General features: G+C 43.1%; 1 protein-coding gene across 1 annotated transcript in view; it reads right to left on the reverse strand.

The window, feature by feature from the left end:
• Positions 1-20,127, reverse strand: part of LOC135207226 (DNA (cytosine-5)-methyltransferase PliMCI-like) — a 164,475-nt gene that overhangs the window by 61,886 nt on the left and 82,462 nt on the right. Inside the window, exon 15 of the mRNA XM_064238858.1 lies at positions 5,442-5,586. Within this exon, the coding sequence (XP_064094928.1) occupies positions 5,442-5,586 (145 nt within the window). The remainder of the gene's footprint in view (positions 1-5,441; positions 5,587-20,127) is intronic.

Consider the following 20,127-nt stretch of genomic DNA (forward strand, 5'->3'; position numbering starts at 1 on the left):
GTCACTGATGTCTTTAGAACATCATGTTATGTTATTGTATAAAACTATTTTCCATACAGTACGGTCCCCAATTATGCAAGAATTTGGTCGATCCACAGCTTCGCAGAATTGGAAATTCGCAGATTTCGAAACACATACCTTATGGGAATAATTCCATTAGGGCCAAGGCAAACGGCAACTTACCCAGTCAAACTTTTTTATACTATCACTTTTCAATACTTTCTATGTTACTATACTGTAATTTTTTCTAATATGAAATTGTTCTTATGGATAAATAAAACATTAAAAAGGTTTTAATAACTTGAAAAAGATTAAAATTAAACACAGGATGGTGAAAACTCCCACACGTAAACAATGCCACCATTGGGTGCAAGTGTACTGTATGATACAGTCATTTCCTTTAAAAAAACCTTTTGGATAGAATTTCCTCTACCTATCCTCTGCCAAAAAAAACTTCAAATTCCTCTATCTCATCCTTCGTGAAGAGTTCTTCAGCTGAAGGAAGGCTTTGTGAACCGTTTCGGGTATACTGGCGGATCATGCGTGTCTTCACTCCCGTTAGGCCTAACAAACATGGTTACGAGCACCTGTCTCAGTTTCTTTGTCCAGCACGTTCACTATGTAATCGTTTTCATATAAATTTATTCTACGATAAAAAAAAGAACTGATGAAAATTTAAAATTTTATATGAAATTACAATTTCTTAAAAAGAAATCATAAAAATTCAAAATTCAACAGGAAATGACAGTTTCTTGAAAAGTTTAGATCGAACGATTCTCTCTCTCTCTCTCTCAAACACATCTGCTTCTCTGTTAATCACTTTTACTAGTCATTTTCATCAAAACATATTTCAATAATAGAAAAAAATAAATTATCAAATGCCAAAAAAAGTGAAAACAAGTTAACCTAGAAAAAATTCTTACTTCATGTTCAGCAATGACGGATTTCATGTTGTCAACTGCTGCCAAAATGGAAGTTGTTCCTTCCTTCATCTTTAACTTAAGGGCAAACTTTTTAGTTTCAAGAAAATAGGTATTTCTATTTGACTTCTAGGCAGATGCATACATGATGCGGATGATCAGAATACACTTCGCAGATCTGAATACGTAATACGTATGGCGATGATGATGATATCCAATCATTTATACACACTGCGCTATGACGTCACAAATGCGTGAAGCGGAGCCTTCCGTCTTAGCTAATGGCTGAGCAGGAAATCTTACTCTCGCATTCCCCCTTGGAGGAATAACAGTTTTTTCCTCCAAGCATACCCCCTACCCCTTCTCTCAGAGACCAGCAACCCCCCCCCCCACCCACATCTAAAATACTTGAAAATACAATAGATTTGATACATTCAGCAGCGTATGACTCGCAGACTTTGAACGGCTTCGCAGATACAGAAAATCTATTTTTGAGAACTGGTGACTGCATAAAAGGAGAATCGCACAATTCAAACATGCATAATTTAGGACCAGATTGTATAGCAAAATTGAGGTGAACGAAACGAAGTGATAAAAAACGTCATATCACAACCACCGACATACATTACCAAATAGATAGGAGACCTATCACTAGTAGTATTGCATAAACATAGTCCTTAGATTATCATTTCAATATTAAGTTGAAGGTAGTTGAACTATTCCATTTGTTAAATTGTACAGAAAACATTGGAAACTCACAAAATACTATCAAATTTAAAAACATAGAAAAAAAAATGATAACCTAACAGTGTGAACCATGCAACCTCACTATTGCTTTTGATGTCGTTATGTGCACAGGAATCTAATGTCAATGTGTCATTTATCGGTCTAATGTGTCATTTATCGGTGCTGTTCCTGTTGGAAAGATATCAAGAAAGCTTAATATACCAGAGAGAACCATACATAGATGATCAAATTGTTTAGAGAGCAGCAAAGTTTAGAACATGGGCCTAGAGGTGAACACCTCAAAAGCACCACAAGAGAGCAAGACAATTCAGTAGTGTAAATGTTGCTGAGCAACATTCATTTGTGAATTTTGAATTCTAGCACCTCGTCACGATATTGCTGAACCAGGAATCATGACTAGCTCTACACCTATGACTGGTGTCTGATGAATACTTTAGATGGAGACGAAGAGATTTTAAAAAATACACTTGAAATCTTTGATAGTTGTCTAATGAATAAGCAAACTTATCTTTGATGGATAAGAGATTCAGTTTGGCTTACTCTTTTTGTTTTGTTTTTTATCGGTGGCCAGTGAATACCACGGATAGGGAGGGAAACAGATTCAATGATGCATGCATTTTTTTTTTCAAAACCTAAAGAATATAGGTTTTGTGACACCAGGGCGATTTATCCCAAAAATAACCATTTTTCAAATTCTATCTCCTCCCTTGATATTTAATATTAAGACCAGGGATTACTACCATAGATAGAACTGATGTAGACCTCCAATTAAATGAAGATTTTTTTTCTAAAAGTCATTTCTATGCTAGATATAAATTTTTCATTTAGGTAAAAAAATAAACCTTAGAGAAAAAAAAAAAGAAAAAAAAAAGAAACAAAAATTGGAAAAAGGGGCTCTATTTGGTTGTTCTATAATGTCTTTTTGAGTTATATAACATATTTTAATGCTGTAGCTTTAAAACTAAGTGAGAAGATAGAATTTGAAGATCAATAAGTATAGTTTTGAGATACAGGCATTCAAAGTTTTCCTTCATATTTTTATAAAGACAATGTTAATAAATAATGATTATTATGAATGCATATTTCTTTTTTGGGTATTAATAAACCAAAACTATGTTATTTATCAGATTTTAAACATAAATGATGATCCCTTAGCTCATATATCATAGCCTGGGGCACTGCGTCAGGCAAGACAGGGCACTCCTTCCTACACAACTCTCTCTCTCTCTCCTTCACTAACTCGGCTTATTACAGCGAATTTTCTTTTTCTGTATGTTAGCGAGATGTTTTCCTTGTATTTTCCTCTTTGGCATGATGAAATTCTTGCCGAAACAAAGATAAACAAATGTAATAGCAAGAGAATGTCAGAAGTGAAACTCGAACGTGTACTCTCTTTTTACAAAGACAATGTTAATAAATCATGATTATTATGAATTTCATATTCCTTTTTGGGTATTAATAAACCAAAACTATGTTATTTATCATAAATGAAGATCCCTTTGCTCAAAGATTGTAGCCTGGGGCACAGTGTGACGTGCGCCTCAGGCAAGACAGGGTCGTTCCTTATTACGCACCCCTCCCTCTCTCTCTTCACTAACTACGCTAATATCGCGTATATTATGATATTCTGTAATCATATTAGAGCGAATTTTCTTCATCTGTATGTTAGCAAGATGTTTTGCTTGTCTTTTCCTCATTGGCATGATGAAATTCTTACCGAAACAAAGATAAACATACATAAAGCAAGCAAATGTCCGAGGTGAAACTCAAACGTGTACACTACAAGAGGTTTCTCCTCGCACTGAAAGCCGTGGTTGGTAGCTGACTTTCCTTCTGCGATTCATGGAATCTCTACAGATGCCATTCCTCACAATTTCTTTGACAATAATTATCAAAATTTACAATAACAGAAGTATTGCACTTTCTTGTACGGATTAATGTTTTTGGCTTATTGAGTTACGTTTACTTATTACCCTGTAAGTACGAAAGTAAGAGGAATTTTGATGAAATATTTCATATACGTATTCTCCATTGCCATTCGAAGCTCCATGAATTTTTTCATTACTGCATTTTTCGCCCTATACCCCCATATATAAGGGTTCCGGCCGGCCCCCTTAATGAAGGAAGCCTTTCTTAATGTATTTGTCAATTTTGACTCCCACGGCTTTCCAACGTATCCAGATGAAACAGGATAATATGCAAGGAATTCGATAAAAAATAAAAGACTGACATATTCGTTTTATTTTTTATGATTGCTTTTTTACTTTGAATAGCTAGGTCTGAGCAAATTATGTTAAGCAATTACAAAAAGGGTAAGAAAAAAGAACATGTCCAATAAAACAAGAATAACAGGAATAATCAAATAAAGCAGATTAATATATATATTGTCAACTTGAATATTCATTCACATTACGTATCCGAGAGAGTATACTGCTGAAAATAGACTTAGGCTAATCATGTGTGAAAATCAGAAGTAAAATTTAGACCCACTAAATGTGTCATGCAAATTATTTTATTGATCAAAGGACACAATTAGTTTAATTAAACATTGTTATTAAAGAATGTTAATGCCTTAATGTATTATTTATCGGCTGTAGGAGACGAAATGACAACATCCCAGTGCAGTACGATATGTTGGGTCATGACTCGAGCAGCAGCAAAGCCAACTTCAAAATGCTTATGCTATCACGAAGCTAGAGTTGAGAATAAAATTAAATCCGTGGACCCATCGGTATATATTTTCCTTACTTTGCAAAATAATCATCTTGACTACTTTGAATTAGTCTAATCAATTCCGATGTAATTTATTTCAAGTATAACACCTTTGAAAGGAAAGATTATTTATTGTTAAGTAAATAATCGGGCACCTGCATATGGCAATATTTCCATAACGAACAATGAATTAAGAAACTACGCCAATTCTTCGTGGGCTGACTGTACATTATAATATAAGAATTTACAGTGTAGTATACAATATAAAAATTTACGGGATACTTACACCATCCAAAAAATGTTGTAAGCAACTCAAATTTAGGAAATACTGTATCATTCACTACAGCTGAAACCTAGTAAAAATATGTACTACTGCACTATATTCACTCATTCTAAAGATACTAATCACATTTTATCAAGGGATATCAAACCTTATCGAAACTTTGAATAAAACAATAAACGTAATTCAAGAAAGAAAGAAAGAAAGACTAAAGGCTCATTGCCTGGAAACTTCCTGTATATTTTGGAAATTCTACTATTTCTCTCTCTTTTTTATCACCAACCTGATGTGGAAGTTGACAACTTTTTTGTTAATAATGAGGTAGTGAAGGTGAATTTGCAAGTGCCCTAGGCCACTACAATCCTCTAAACCATGGGCCTTATTATTTCAGATAATTTTTTTTTTTTTTTTTTTTTGGCTCTTCTAAGTGATTTATTTGTTAATTGTTAATGGTATGATTAAAACTTTAGTATTGTTCAATTCCTCTTCTGTCCTTATAATTATGGTTTTACAAGTCTGCTTTACTTACTCATATTTTCTTTACTTCATATATTTTCTACATTAATCTACCCAAGGCCAGCTTGTTGTTACAATGCAAAACTCTGATTCTAGGTTACTCTGTTCTTTAAATCTCTCCTCTTCCACACTTTTCATCTTTCTATATCAGATAAGAATTGCTGATATAATCATCAAGCTTGACACACATATTCTTCTAAGTTAACAAGAATGATACTATCAGTTTTCAAGTCTACAAAAATACAAAGATTCAAATTCATTCTTACCACCACATCCAGAGAAGACATCAAGAGTTCGAAGCTTGTGTTTGATCTGCGGATATCCTTCAAAACCTTGGGATGTGTTGTTCTGCTCATCATCTTCAGAACTTTTACCTTTGCCCTTTCCTTTTCCTTTTCCCTTTCCTTTACCCTGAAATGGAAAATATAGATATGTTGACGTTATACCTGTACCTTACCAATTCTCTCTAAAATTTAAAGGAAACATGAGCTTTTACAAAAATTACATTTTTACAATAAAATAAAATTTTATATATACTTACCAAGTAATTACATAACTATAATTTCCACTCATACAGCAGCCTAAATTCAAAATTTCGCTGGTAGTGGTCCAATATTGTTTGTGAAAGTAACAGCCCGTCCCACTAACGGCATATTGGAACAACCTAGCAGATAATCCTCATTCGTTTTATGCCCTATATCCACCAGAGGGAAGGAGGGTGAGCTCCTATTCTGTAATTACTTGGTAAGTATGTAAAAAACTTTATTTTATAAATAAAAATTTAATCTTTTAAAAAGTAACTTACCAAGTAATTACATAGCTGAATCCCACATTGACAGGAGGTGGGATACATGGATATAGTATTCTACTCCAAAACATTAAGTCATGTAATGAATTTGAAATAGAAAAGTTACTAGCATTGAATACAATGCTTGTCATTCCTTATCAGTTAAGAGAGCCTGCAGTATAAAACTGCAACTGGTTGTCACTCAACTTAACCTGTAGTGGCTTGGCAGTAAAGCTGAAGGTTGGTTGTCTCTACTTAACCCTTAAATGCCGACTGGACGTATTTTACGTCGACATTTTTTGTCTCTCGGGTGCCGACTGGACGTATTTTACGTCGACATACAAAAGTTTTTTTAAAAATTCGCGGAAAAATACTTTTAGGCCTACCAGCCGAAAACTCTTGAATCACGGGCCTTGGGGGATGCTGGGAGTTCACGGATCAAGGTGTTGTTTTGTTTACAATCGTTACGCAGGCGTGCAAGCACGAATTTCTTTCTTGCCGCACTAAAAAGTATCTGTGACATATCTCTAAAATTATTTCGTCACTTTGACATAATTTTTGTTCCATTTTAAATTAGCCGTTACACGGAGTATTATATATATGAAAATGTGCGCATTTTTATGTAGAATACAAAAAAATACTCATGATTGTAGCTTTTATCAGTTTTGAGATATTTTCATATAAATAACGATGTGCCAAAATTTCAACCTTTGGTCAACTTTGACTCTACCGAAATGGTCGAAAAACGCAATTGTAAGCTAAAACTCTTATATTTTAGTAATATTCAATCATTTACCTTAATTTTGCAACTAATTGGAAGTCTCTAGCACAATATTTCGATTTATGGTGAATTTATGAAAAAACCTTTTCCTTACGTCCGCGCGGTAACTCTTCCGAAAAAAATCATACATGCGATTGTGGTAATGTTTGCACCATTTTAAATTAGCCGTTACAAAAAGTTTTATATATGAAAATGTGCGCATTTAATGCACAATACAACTAAAAACAACCCATGGTTGTAGCTTTTATCAATTTTGAAATATTTTCATATAAAAAATAATAAGTGACAAATTTTCAACCTTCGGTCAACTTTGACTCTACCGAAATGGTTGAAAAACGAAATTGTAAGCTAAAACGCTTATATTCTAGTAATATTCAAGCATTTACCTTCATTTTGCAACAAATTGGAAGTCTCTAGCACAATATTTCGATTTATGGTGAATTTATGAAAAAAATGATATTGTAATGATACAATTAAGTTTGTTCATACTTACCTGGCAGATATATATATAGCTGTATTTTTCCGAATCCGACAGAAATTTAAACACTTACGACACACGCAGTGGGAGTCAGGTGGTTAGTACCCATTCCCGCCAGCTGGGAGGCGGGTATCAGGAATCATTCCCATTTTCTATTCATAATTTTTTATTTCCACTGTCTCCTGAGGGGAGGTGGGTGGGTACTTGATTATATATATCTGCCAGGTAGGTAAGTATGAACAAACTTAATTGTATCATTACAATATCATTTTGTTCATGAAACTTACCTGTCAGATTATATATAGCTGAATCCCACCTTTGGTGGTGGGAGTAGACAGAATAGAAGATTTTAGGAAACATATATATGCAGATAATTGATATCTTGATTCCTTACCTGTTAGCATAGCTGACTTCGAGGTTACTGCCGCGTAAGTCTGCTTGTGCTACTAGAGTTGCCAGCGAGGTAGAGACCTATATAGCTGGTGCACTCCAGATGATCTGTCAACAGGGGCGAGACCACGACGTGACTAGACCATAGACCATACAAATGAGGGCACGAAGTAAAAACCAAACCAACCTGGCGTAGCCTACCAAAAGTATACCCACATAGACTAAGCTAATGGAAGGGAGATCCGCCGCAGGCGGTCAACCCACAACCATAACACAAGTTAAAAACTCCCCTAAACCATTAAAGGATAGGATGAGCGCTACCTCCTGCCCCCAAAACAGTGTCTGCAGCGACGTATGGTCCTAGCGAGTAACAATTTTCGTATGTTGCTTTCACCTCCCGCAGGTAGTGTGAAGCGAACACCGAATTGCTTCGCCAATAAGTGGCGCTCAAAATGTCTTTGATTGCCATATTCTTGTGAAAAGCCACCGAAGTAGCAATAGCCCTCAACTCGTGGGCTTTCACTTTCAGAAGCTCCATGTCACTTTCACCACACTTTTTCATGGGCTTCCTTAACCGTACTTCTTAAGAAGAACGCCAGTGCATTCTTCGACATCGGAAGATCTGGTTTTTTCACAGAGCACCACAAGTTCTCCGAAGAACCTCTGCATGCTCTAGTTCTCTGCAAATAAAACTTGAGAGCCCTGACAGGACACAGGACTCTCTCAGCTTCAGGTCCCACTAGCTCCGACAACCCCTTGATCTCGAACGTTCTCGGCCAAGGGTTGGAAGGGTTCTCGTTCTTTGCCAAGAACGTAGGACTTAAGGAACAAACTGCACTATGATCCTTGAACCCAATATGCTTGCTTATGACTTGAATTTCGCTAACCCTCTTCGCCGTCGCCAGAGCGGTTAGGAAAATAGTCTTCTTAGTAAGATTCCTAAGCGAGGCTAAATGGAGCGGTTCAAATTGACTCGACATGAGGAACTTCAGTACCACGTCTAAGTTCCACGATGGTACCTTAGGTTGGAGAACTTTCACAGTCTCAAATGATCTAATGAGATCATGAATGTCTTTATCATTCGCTAAGTCGAGTCCTCTATGTCTGAAGACCACAGAAAGCACGCTTCTGTAGCCTTTAATCGTGGGAACGGCTAGTTTCGCTTCTTTCCTAAGATGAAGAAGGAAATCTGCTATCTGGCTCACAGAGGTTGAGGTGGAGGAAATGCCCTTCCTTCTGCACCAACTTCTAAAGACAGCCCACTTTGATTGGTAAACTGCGACTGAGGAGGGCCTCCTTGCGTTGGCAATCGCCGTTGCCACAGGTCTTGAAAAACCCCTCGCTCTGGCCAACTTCTTGATAGTCTGAACGCAGTCAGACTCAGAGCGGGGAGGTTTTTGTGGTACCTCTCGAAGTGGGGCTGTCTGAGTAGATCTTTCCTTAGGGGCAGAGTCCTCGGAAAGTCTATTAGGAAGGACATCACCTCCGTGAACCAGTCGGCCGCTGGCCAGAAGGGGGCGATGAGGGTCATTCTCGCTCCTTCTGATGCCAGCGAACTTCCTCATTACTTCCCCGAGTATTTTGAATGGGGGAAAAGCGGTAAACGTCTAGTCCCCGACCAATTCCACAGTAGGGCGTCTACTGCCACTGCTCCCGGGTCCAGAACTGGGGAGCAATACAGCGGAAGTCTCTTCGTTCGGGAAGTTGCGAAAACGTCACATGAGGACGTCCCCACAGCTTCCATAGCGCCTGGCATACTTCCTGATGAAGGGTCCATTCCGTCGGCAGAAGCTGTCCTTGCCGACTGAGAAGGTCCGCTCGCACGTTTTCCACGCCTGACACAAACCTTGTCAGAATCGTGACGTTTTGCGCCTTCGCCCACATCAGGATATTCCTCGCGATGACGAACAGAGAATGAGAGTGAGTTCCCCCCTGTTTCCCTGAGGTATGCCAAGGCTGTGGTGTTGTCCGAGTTTATCTGAACCACTTTGCTGGAAGACTTCCTCCTCGAAGAACCTCAGAGCGAGGTAAACCGCTGAGAGTTCTTTTAGATTGATGTGCCAGGACACCTGTTCCCCTCTCCAGGTGCCTGACACTTTACTCTCCCTCCCAGTGTTGCTCCCCAACCGGTGGAGGACGCGTCGGAGAACAACACTAGGTCGGGGTTCCGAAGCTTGAGCGAAAGACCTTCCGCAAGCTTCTTTGGATCCAACCACCATTTGAGGTGCTTTTTCACTTCCTCCGTCAAAAGCAAGACCTCTTCTAGATCCTGTTTGCGTGACCAATTGCTTGAGAGGAAGAACTGAAGTGGTCGGAGGTGCAACCTTCCCAGAGAAACAAACTTCTCCAGTGAGGAAATGGTCCCCAGCAGACTCATCCATTCCCTCACCGAGCATGTTTCCTTCCCCAGAAAGGCCGACACTTTGTCCAGGCATTGAAGTTGTCGCCCCTGGGACGGAAAAGCCCGAAAAGCCACTGAGTCCATCTGAATCCCCAGATAGACTAAGGATTGAGAAGGAGTCAGATGCGACTTCTCGAGATTCACCAGAAGTCCCAGGGACTTCGCTAACGACAGAGTCGTGTGCAGGTCCTTCAGACACCTGTCTGGCGATGAGGCTCGAATAAGCCAGTCGTCTAGGTAGAGAGAGATCCTTATATCCGCAAGATGGAGCCACCTCGCAACGTTCTTCATAAGAACGGTGAACACCATCGGCGCCGTGCTGAGACCGAAGCAGAGTGCCTGAATGGAAAATCTTCCCTTTCAGGACAAACCGCAGGTATTTCCTTGAACGGGGATGGATGGGGACGTGAAAGTATGCGTCCTGAAGGTCTAACGAGACCATCCAATCCCCCGGTCTTAAAGCTGCAAGCACGGATTGAGGTGTCTCCATCTTGAACTTCTGCTTGGTAACGAAGCGATTCAGACTGCTGACATCCAGAACGGGGCGCCACCCCCCTGACTGCTTCGGCACTAGGAACAGACGGTTGTAGAACCCCGGAGAACCCCGGTCAAAGACTTGTTCCACTGCCTGCTTCTCGATCATTTGATCTAATAGATCGTGAAGCACTGTCTGTTTTTCTCCCTGATACGACGGAGACAAATCCTTTGGTGTCGAAGACAGCGGGGGTAACGACAGGAAAGGAATTCTGTACCCCTTCTTGACGATGTCCAGAGACCAAGCGTCGGCACCTCTCTCTTCCCAAGCTTCCGCGAAATGTAGAAGTCTGGCTCCTACCGGTGTCTGAAGGACTTCCCTCTCACTTCTTGCTCTTGGAAGGAGCGGGAGTCTTGCCTCTGAAAGAGCCTCTTCCTCGAGGGGCTGGCTTCGAGGAAGAAGCGGGTCGAAAGGGCTTCGACTTCTTCAAAGCAGAGGACCCAGAAGCCGAAGAAGTAGCAGGCTTCCTAGAAGACTGAGCCAGAAGGTCTTGAGTTGCTTTCTCCTGGAGACTGGCTGCTATGTCCTTTACCATAGACTGGGGGAAGAGATGTTCTGAGAAAGGCGCGAAAAGAAGATCCGCTTTTTGCGCTGGTGAGACCGACTTTGCAGTGAAATTGCAAAAAAGTGCTCTTTTCTTAAGCAGTCCCGTGCTGAAATGAGCAGCCAATTCCTCAGAACCATCCCTGACGGCCTTGTCCATGCAAGACAATACACTGGACAGCTCCCCCAGAGTGATGGAATCAGAACTCCTGGACCTGGCATCCAATACCCCCAGGCACCAGTCAAGAAATTAAAGACCTCTAGTGTCCTGAAGAGGCCTTTAAGGTGAAAGTCTAACTCGCTATGTGTCCACGAGACCTTCGAGGAAGACAAAAAAGATCTTCTGGTGGCGTCTACAATGCTACCAAAGTCTCCTTGAGCTGAGGCTGGAAGCTTAACTCCGACGTTTTCTCCCGTCTCATACCACATACCAGCTTTGCCACCAAGTCTTGAAGGTGGTAAAGCGAAAGAAGTCTTGCCTGAAGCTTTCCTCTTTTCCATCCAATCATGGACCTTTCTAAAAGCTTGCTTCGTAGAAAGCGACTTCTTCATCCTCACAAAGCCCGAGATCTTAGCAGCTTTGGAAGACGAAAACTGAGAGGGAGGAGTACGTGGAGCTTCAGGTTGGAAGATGTCTGCAAAGACTGACTGAAGTAAACGAGTCAAAACCTTGTAGTCCGTCGAAACTGGAGCCAACTGCTGTTCTTCGTCCCTTTCGACGAAAGCGTCACTAACTTCCTCTTCCGACACTGGAGAAGTCGGAGGAAGTAAAGAAGAGTCCCGAGCTTTCTCAAAAGAGAAAGAACGGCGAACAGGAAGAGTTCCCGCCTCCGCCTGTGCTTGCGGAAGTGGAAAACTGACGTCCGTATGCGCTGCGTTTTTTGCGTCCGAAGCCACTCTACTGGCGCCGACAGAAGCGCGCTCAAACTCCACAGGTGTACACCTGGCGTCCACTTGTGCGCGCTGAGTGTCCAGGTGCGCGAAAGCCGAGCGTCCACTGATGCTCGCCGAGCGTCCACTGATGCGCGCCGAGCGTCCACTGGTGCGCGCCGAGCGTCCACTGGTGCGCGCCGAGCGTCCACTAACACTCGCTGAGCGTCCACTGGCGCTCGCGAAACTTGCACCGAGTCACGTTCGGCGTCCACTAAAGCGCGTTTGACTTTCGCAGAAGCGCGTTCTGCATCTAAGGAAACTCGCTTCTTATCCACAAGTTTCGTATCAGCGGAAACAACCGCTTCACGAGAGCGAGAAAGAAACGAATTTCTCGCCTCCTCTAGAAAGTTGCTGGGGAGCAGGACTAACTCTAGAGGGAGACTCAAACGGAGAGAGAGACGAGCGAGAGAGGGAGAGGGAGAACGCCTCGACCTCTTCACAGGAAGGTTGTCATCCTTACGGCGACGTGGAGCAGTCTTTCTCGAAGGAAAAACATCTCGAAGTTGCTGCTGAAGAGACTGAAGAAACTTGCTTGTAGGTGAAGCCTCCTTTTCGGGGAGGGGCTGATCCTGTGCGCAGGAGAGCGGCGAGGGGACGCCTTCTTGCTACTCCCAGGAACCGCCGCTTCACGCACCCCTTAGAGCGACTGCGGCGCTCGAAAGAAACATATAGGGAAGACTCCGCCTCCGACGAATCCTTACGCTTCTTCTGCGGAGGAAAAAGCAGCAAACGCACTATCAGGCGACGAGCAAAGTTCCGGAGAACAACTTGAGTGAGCGTCCCGCACGCGAGCCGTCCTTTCAGCGGACGTGATGCGGTATGAGAGCTCCACCCCTTGCGCGGGGAGGAAGCTTCAGAAGAAGAAAAGCACTCCTTGAGAAGACGTGCACGCGCACGCTCCTTGGCAGTCTGGGTATGTTCGTCAGAAGCTGCCGAAGGCACGCCAGATCGGTGGGGGTTCCTCGTAACCCTCCTTCGACTTTCGACATGCTCTCTCCCCGTAATCTGGGAGTCAAGCAGAGGTCTAGGTCTAGAGGCGAAATGAGGCCGATCTGACGCACCCTCCACTACACAAGGGGCACTTTCACTGCACTTTTCTTCACTTTTGCTCTCCAGAGCTAACACTTTGATTCTAAGTTACGAATCGATTCAAGAATTAGCGATAACGTATTACCTTCTACCGACACTGTCTCAGGGGCCGGAGGCAACACTACAGGGGTAGGAGCATAATCTACAGAAGGAGGGTTAGCAGGAGAATAATTTAAATCTTGCCTACCTGAAACACTCCTGGAGGAAGACCTCCTTAACCTATCTCGTTCAAGTTTCTTAAGATAGGTTTCATACGCTTCCATTCCGACTCTGTTAGTCTTTCACACTCCTTACAACGACTTTTCAAACGTACATTCATTCCCCCTGCACACTTTACAAACAGAATGTGGGTCTACTGAAGCTTTCAGTAGCCTACTCTACATTCAGCTATCGAACAAAATCTAGCGCTAGTAGAACTAGACCCTGACATCTTGATCAAAGAAAATTCAATACCAAAAATCAATTCAAACCAAAGTCAACGTGTGCCAAGCCACCGATCCAATTCAGATACCAAAGAAAAACCAAAAGGGATACTCAAGTAGCTAGTAAGTTTCCAAAATCTGGACGGAGGTGCTGCAAACAGGTGTTTCCAGCACCGGCGACAGAAAAATTATGAATAGAAAATGGGAATGATTCCTGATACCCGCCTCCCAGCGGCGGGAATGGGTACTAACCACCTGACTCCCACTGCGTGTGTCGTAAGTGTTTAAATTTCTGTCGGATTCGGAAAAATACAGCTATATATATATCTGACAGGTAAGTTTCATGAACAAAATAACATTTTCTTTACGTCCGCGCGGTAACTCTTCTGAAAAAATCATACGTGCGATTGTGGTAATGTTTGCACCATTTTAAATTAGCCGTTACATAAAGTTTTATAAATGAAAAGGTGCGCAATTTTATGTAGAATACAACAAAAAATAATTGAAGGTTGTAGCTTTTCTCATTTTTGAAATATTTGCATATAAATCATGATAAATAGAAAAAAAACCACTTTCGGTCAACTTTGACTCTACCGAAATGGTCGAAAAACGCAATTGTAAGCTAAAACTCTTACAGTCTAGTAATATTTAATCATTTATCTTCATATTGAAACAAATTCGAAGTCTCTAGCACAATATTTAGATTTATGGTGAATTTTAAAATAAAAAACTTTCCTTCCCTCCGCGCACGGATTCTCCGCCACAAATCTCCAAAATGCGTACGTCCCATTCTCGGAATATTTGCTGTTTCATATTAGGCATTTCATAGAGTTTTATATATGAAAATGTGTGCAATTTCATTTAGAATAAAACAAAAAATATTTGAAGGTTGTAGCTTTTCTTATTTCCAAAATAATTGCATATAAAAAAATATATATATAAAAATTCGACATTCGGTCAACTTTAACTCGTCAGATATGGTCAAAAATTGATATTGTCATGATACAATAAAGTTTTATACATACTTACCTGACAGATATATACTTAGCTATAGACTCCGTCGTCCCCGACAGAAATTTGAATTTCACGGCACACGCTACAGGTAGGTCAGGTGATCTACCGCACTGCCCTGGGTGGCAGGACTAGGAACCATTCCCGTTTTCTAATCAGATTTCCTCTCTTCCACCTGTCTCCTGCGGGGAGGCTGGGTGGGCCATTAATCGTATATATCTGTCAGGTAAGTATGTATAAAACTTTATTGTATCATGACAATATCATTTTTATACATTCAACTTCCCTGCCAGATACGTATATACTTAGCTGATTGGCACCCATTGGTGGTGGGTAAGAGACAGCTAACTACTGAAATAGACCGGTAAACAACATATGTTGTAGGTATTAATAAAACCTTGGTTCCTACCTGATTAGACGGAAGACTTCGTGGCTACTGCCCAGGAGTCTGCTTCGCCTCAAGAGCCTCAGCGAGATATTGATCTATGGCTAAGAGTTCTTGTGGGTCTGCCAATGGGGTCTTATCCACTTACTCGGCAGAGCCTAAAGGCCTTTGTCATTGGGTGCTAATCCACTAACATGACAATACACCTTGTTCAAGGAGCACAACACCGATCCCGATCACCTGATCCTAACATTCATGTTAGTTCTAAAGATTGCAAGGAGTTATCCCCAAACTCCTTACAAACAACCAATAACTCGAAACAAAAAACATGCACACTTTATAAAACAAAACAAAAAATTTGTACCCCCCTACTAGCCACATACACACCTAGTTCCCCACTAACAAAGGCAACGGCCGCCTGTGCGACGTCAAGCACCCCTGCTAGTAGGAAACCAGGAAGATATCTGACAAGAGGGTTTATGTACATCTATAAAATTTTTTAAGGATCAGTCTTTGCTCCAAGTCCCAGTACCGTATCCGCTGAAACAAACGGACCGCGAGAGAAGCATTTCTCATAGGTCACCCTTACATCCTTCAGGTAATGCGATGCAAAAACTGAATTACATCTCCAATATGTCGCTTCTAGGATATTCTTCAGACATATTCTTTTGAAACGCTAGCGACGTGGCTACCGCCCTTACTTCATGAGTTTTAACTCTTAGAAGTCTGAAGGATTCATCCGGGCAATTCTTGAGCGCCTCAATAATCACACTTCTCACAAAGAAGGCTAAGGCGTTTTTAGACATGGGTCTTTTGGGGTTCTTCACAGCACACCAAAGACCCTGTTGACAACCTCCCACCTGCTTCTTTCTATCGAGATAAAATTTAAGAGCCCTAACCGGGCAAAGAGACCTTTCTATCTCTCTACCTACCAGGTTAGATAGGCCTTTTATTTCAAAGCTCCTGGGCCAAGGCTTTGAAGGGTTCTCATTTTTTGCCAGAAACAATGTCTGGAACGAACAGATAGCTGCATCTCCTTTAAAGCCAAATTTAGAGTCCAGAACGTGCAATTCGCTCATCCTTTTTGGCTGTCGCGAGGGACAATAGGAATAAACACTTCCTAGTAATGTCCCGAAAGGAGGCAAGATGTGGAGGTTCGAATTTGTCCGAGGAGAGGAATTTCAGGACCACGTCCAGATTCCAGCTAGGTGTTCTCGGAGTTTTCGATTTCGAAGTCTCGAAAGACCGAATCAAATCGTGGAGATCCTTATTATTTGCTATCTCCAGCCCTTGATTCTGGAATACCACTGACAACATACTCTTGTATCCCTTGATGGTTGACACAGAAAGTTGCGATTCCTCTCTAAGAAAAAGGAGGAAATCGGCAATGGTGGTTACAGAGGTATTGGAGGAGGACAGCTTCTTCGTCCTACACCATCTCCTAAAGACTTCCCACTTCGATTGATATACTCGCCTAGTTGAGGATCTGCGGGCTCTAGCGATAGCGCTTGCAGCCTTGTGAGAAAACCCTCTTGCTCTGACGAGTCTTTCGATAGTCGAAAGGCAGTCAGAGCGAGACCGGGGAGGTTGCGATGAAACCTCTCAAAGTGGGGTTGTCTGAGTAAATCTATTCTGCTTGGCAGAGATCTGGGGAAGTCCACCATCCACTCCAATACCTCCGTGAACCATTCTTGGGCTGGCCAAAATGGGGCTATGAGGGTCAACCTCGTCCCCTTTGAAGCCACGAACTTCCTGAGCACTTCCCCAAGAATCTTGAATGGGGGAAAGGCGTAGGCATCCAGACCCAACCAAACTAGGAGAAATGCGTCGATTGCAAAGGCTCTTGGATCTTCTACTAACGAGCAAAATATCTCTATCCTCTTGGAGAGGAACGTAGCGAATAGGTCTATGTGAGGTCTCCCCCACAGGGACCACAGACTTTGACACACTTCTGCGTGGAGAGTCCACTCTGTGGGAAGGACCTGATTTCTACTGCTTAGTCTGTCTGCTCTTACGTTTCGCTCCCCTTGTACAAATCTGGTGAGGAGAGTTATATCCCTTTCCTCTGTCCAGATTAACAGATCTCTTGTTAGCTGGTAGAGGGAGAACGAATGAGTCCCTCCTTGTTTGCGGATGTAAGCCAAAGCCGTGGTGTTGTCCGAGTTTATCTGAACCACCCCGCCTCTGACTACCGCCTCAAAGAACTTTAAAGCCAGGTGTATGGCTACTAGTTCCTTGCAATTGATATGCCAAGACACCTGTTCCTTTGTCCAGGTGCCCGACACCTCCCTTGCTCCTAGCGTAGCTCCCCATCCCGACTCCGAAGCGTCGGAAAATAACACTTGGTTGGGGTTCCGCAGGGCAAGGGACAAACCTTCGTTCTTTTTGAGAGGGATGAACCACCACTTCAAGTGATTCTTCACCTCCTGGGGGATCGGAAAAGAGTTTGAAAGTTGCCCCGTCTTCCAATTCCATACCTTTTCAGGAAGAACTGTAGAGGGCGAATGTGAAGCCTCCCTAGAGAAAAGAACTTCTCCAGCGAGGACAGAGTCCCTAACAGGCTCAACCATTCCCTCGCTGAACTGTGTTCTTTCTCTAAGAAGTTCGAGATCTTTGACAAGCCTCGAGTGACTCTCTCTTGCGAAGGAAACACCCGAAAACCCAGAGAATCCATCTGAATCCCCAGATAAACTAGGTTCTGGCTGGGGATCAGTTGTGACTTCTCGAGGTTTACGAGTAATCCCAGAGACTGTATCAGATTTTGAGTTATCATAAGGTCCTCCAAACACTGGCTCTCTGACTTGGCCCTGATTAGCCAGTCGTCTAAGTAGAGGGAGATGTTGATTCCCTCTAGAAGAAGCCATTTCGCTACATTCGCCATCAGGTTGGTGAAGACCTGAGGAGCTGTAGACAGGCCGAAACACAGAGCCCTGAATTGAAAAATCTTGCCCCCTATCATGAAACGAAGATATTTCTTCAACGAGTGGTGAATGGGGACGTGGAAATACGCGTCTTGTAAGTCCAGCGAGACCATCCAATCTCCTGGACGTGGGGCTGACATCACCAAGGTGGACGTTTCCATTCGGAACTTCTTCTTTTCTACAAATCAGTTCAACGCGCTTACGTCCAGTACCGGTCTCCACGCCCCTGAAGCCTTTGGCACTAGGAAAAGGCGATTGTAAAATCCCGGGAAGAGTGGATCCTGCACCAGTTCGATGGCCTCCTTTTCCCACATTTGATCCACCATTCGAAGGAGCGTATCTTTCATTATAGGGTCTCTGTATCTTGCGGACAGTTCCCGAGGAGTAGAGGTTAGGGGAGGACTGTCTTTGAAGGGGATGATGTATCCCTTCTTTAGAACAGACACCGACCAGGAGTCGGCTCCTCTCAGCGCCCAGGCTCCTGCGTAGTTCAGGAGTCTGGCGCCTACTGGTGTTCGGAGGATCTGAGAGTCATTTTCCTTTCTTGAAGGGCCTGAAGGAACACCTTCCTCTTTTATCTGAGCTCTTCTTTCTGGAGGGGGGACGAGCCATTGCACCTCCACGAAAGGGCTGCTGAGGAGGACAAGAGTCCTTCTTAATAGTTGACACTATAGGGCGATTCTTCTTCGTTGTCTACACAAGGAGGTCTTGTGTCACCTTCTCAGTTAGTGAGCGTGATATATCTTTCACCAACTGAGAAGGGAACAGATGATAGGACAAAGGGGCGAACAATAATGCGGTTCTCTGCCTCGGAGAAACAGTCTTAGACAAGAGGGATCCATACACTGATCTCTTCTTTAGCAAACCTGCTCCAAATAGGGAAGAAACCTCCCCCGAGCCGTCTTGGACTGCCTTGTCCATACATGCCAGGACGCTATGAAGAACTTCTGGGTTGTTGAGAAATTCCATGTCTAGGAAATTGAACACCTCTAAGACGATGAATAGTCCTTTAAGAAGGTGGTTCAACTCAGAAATGCTCCATGTCGATCTGGCCGACCCTAAAGAGTGTCGTCTGGAGGCATCAACCAGATTTGAGAAGTCTGCGTCTGCTGATGCAGGGAGAGAAAGACCCATAGCTTCTCCTGTCCCGTACCAAATGCCTCTCCTTCCAAGGAGTTTGGAAGGAGGCATGCAGAACACTGTTTTGCCCAACTCTTTCTTCGTGTCCATCCATGAATCTAGAGACTGGAGGGCCTTCTTCATAGAAATCGCTGGTTTCATTTTAAGGAAAGCAGAGGACTTTACGGTCGTAGTACTCGAGAAGAGCGAACGAGGCGAAGGAGGAGCGGCCGGGCTAAGAGAGTCTCCATACTCTTGAAGCAATAAGGAGGCTAACGTCTTGTAGTTAGACAGTCCCTCATTTGTAGGGAACTCGTCTTCTGACACCTCTTCTAATACACGATCGGAAGAGGGAGAACGTTCCCGTTTGGAGGATGAGTCTTTCCAAGACCTCCTTCGATCCGAAGGGGAGGTGCTTCTGTCTGGGAAAGAGCCACCAAAAACTATCTCGGACACGAGTCTAGTCGAACCTTGTCTCTTGGTTGACTTCCAACTCCTGACTCCTGCCTCTTGACTCCTGACTCCTGACTCCTGACTCCTGACTCCTGACTCCTGACTCCTGACTCCTGCCTCCTGGGTGACTCCTGACTCCTGGCTCCTGCCTCCTGGGTGACTCCTCAATCCTGGCTGGCGCCACACGCCTGTTTGGCTCCTCACACCTGGTTGGAGTCACGCGCCTGGTTGACTTTTCACTCCTGGACGGAGTCACGCGTCTAGTTGACTCCCTGATTGACTCTTCACTCCTGGCTGGCGCCACGCGCCTGAACGACTCTTCATTCCTAGCAGGAGCCTTGCGTTTGGTTGGCTCCTCGCTCTTGTTAGGAGCCTCACTCCTGGTAGGAGCTTCGCTCCTGGCGGCAGGGACCTCCATACGTCGAGAGGACCTCTTGATGGGAAGGGAAGTATCTTTCCTTCGAGGAGGTTCCTTTGAGAGCACTCCCACTAACGAAGATATCTGTTCTTGCATAGAGAGGAGGATTCTCTTAGTAGCCTCCTCTTTCTCCTCTTCGGGAGGAGGCGAAGGAGGAGTAGAGGTGTCTATGGGCTCCACGCCAACTACGGGTGACAATAGGGCTCTCTTTGCCCTCTTAACATCTGAAGGAGACGACTCTGGGAAGCGTTCCGGGCTCGAGTCAAGAGCTGGTGCTTTCCAACTC

This window comes from Macrobrachium nipponense, chromosome 11 (assembly GCF_015104395.2).
Source record: "Macrobrachium nipponense isolate FS-2020 chromosome 11, ASM1510439v2, whole genome shotgun sequence".
Classification (NCBI taxonomy): domain Eukaryota; kingdom Metazoa; phylum Arthropoda; class Malacostraca; order Decapoda; family Palaemonidae; genus Macrobrachium; species Macrobrachium nipponense.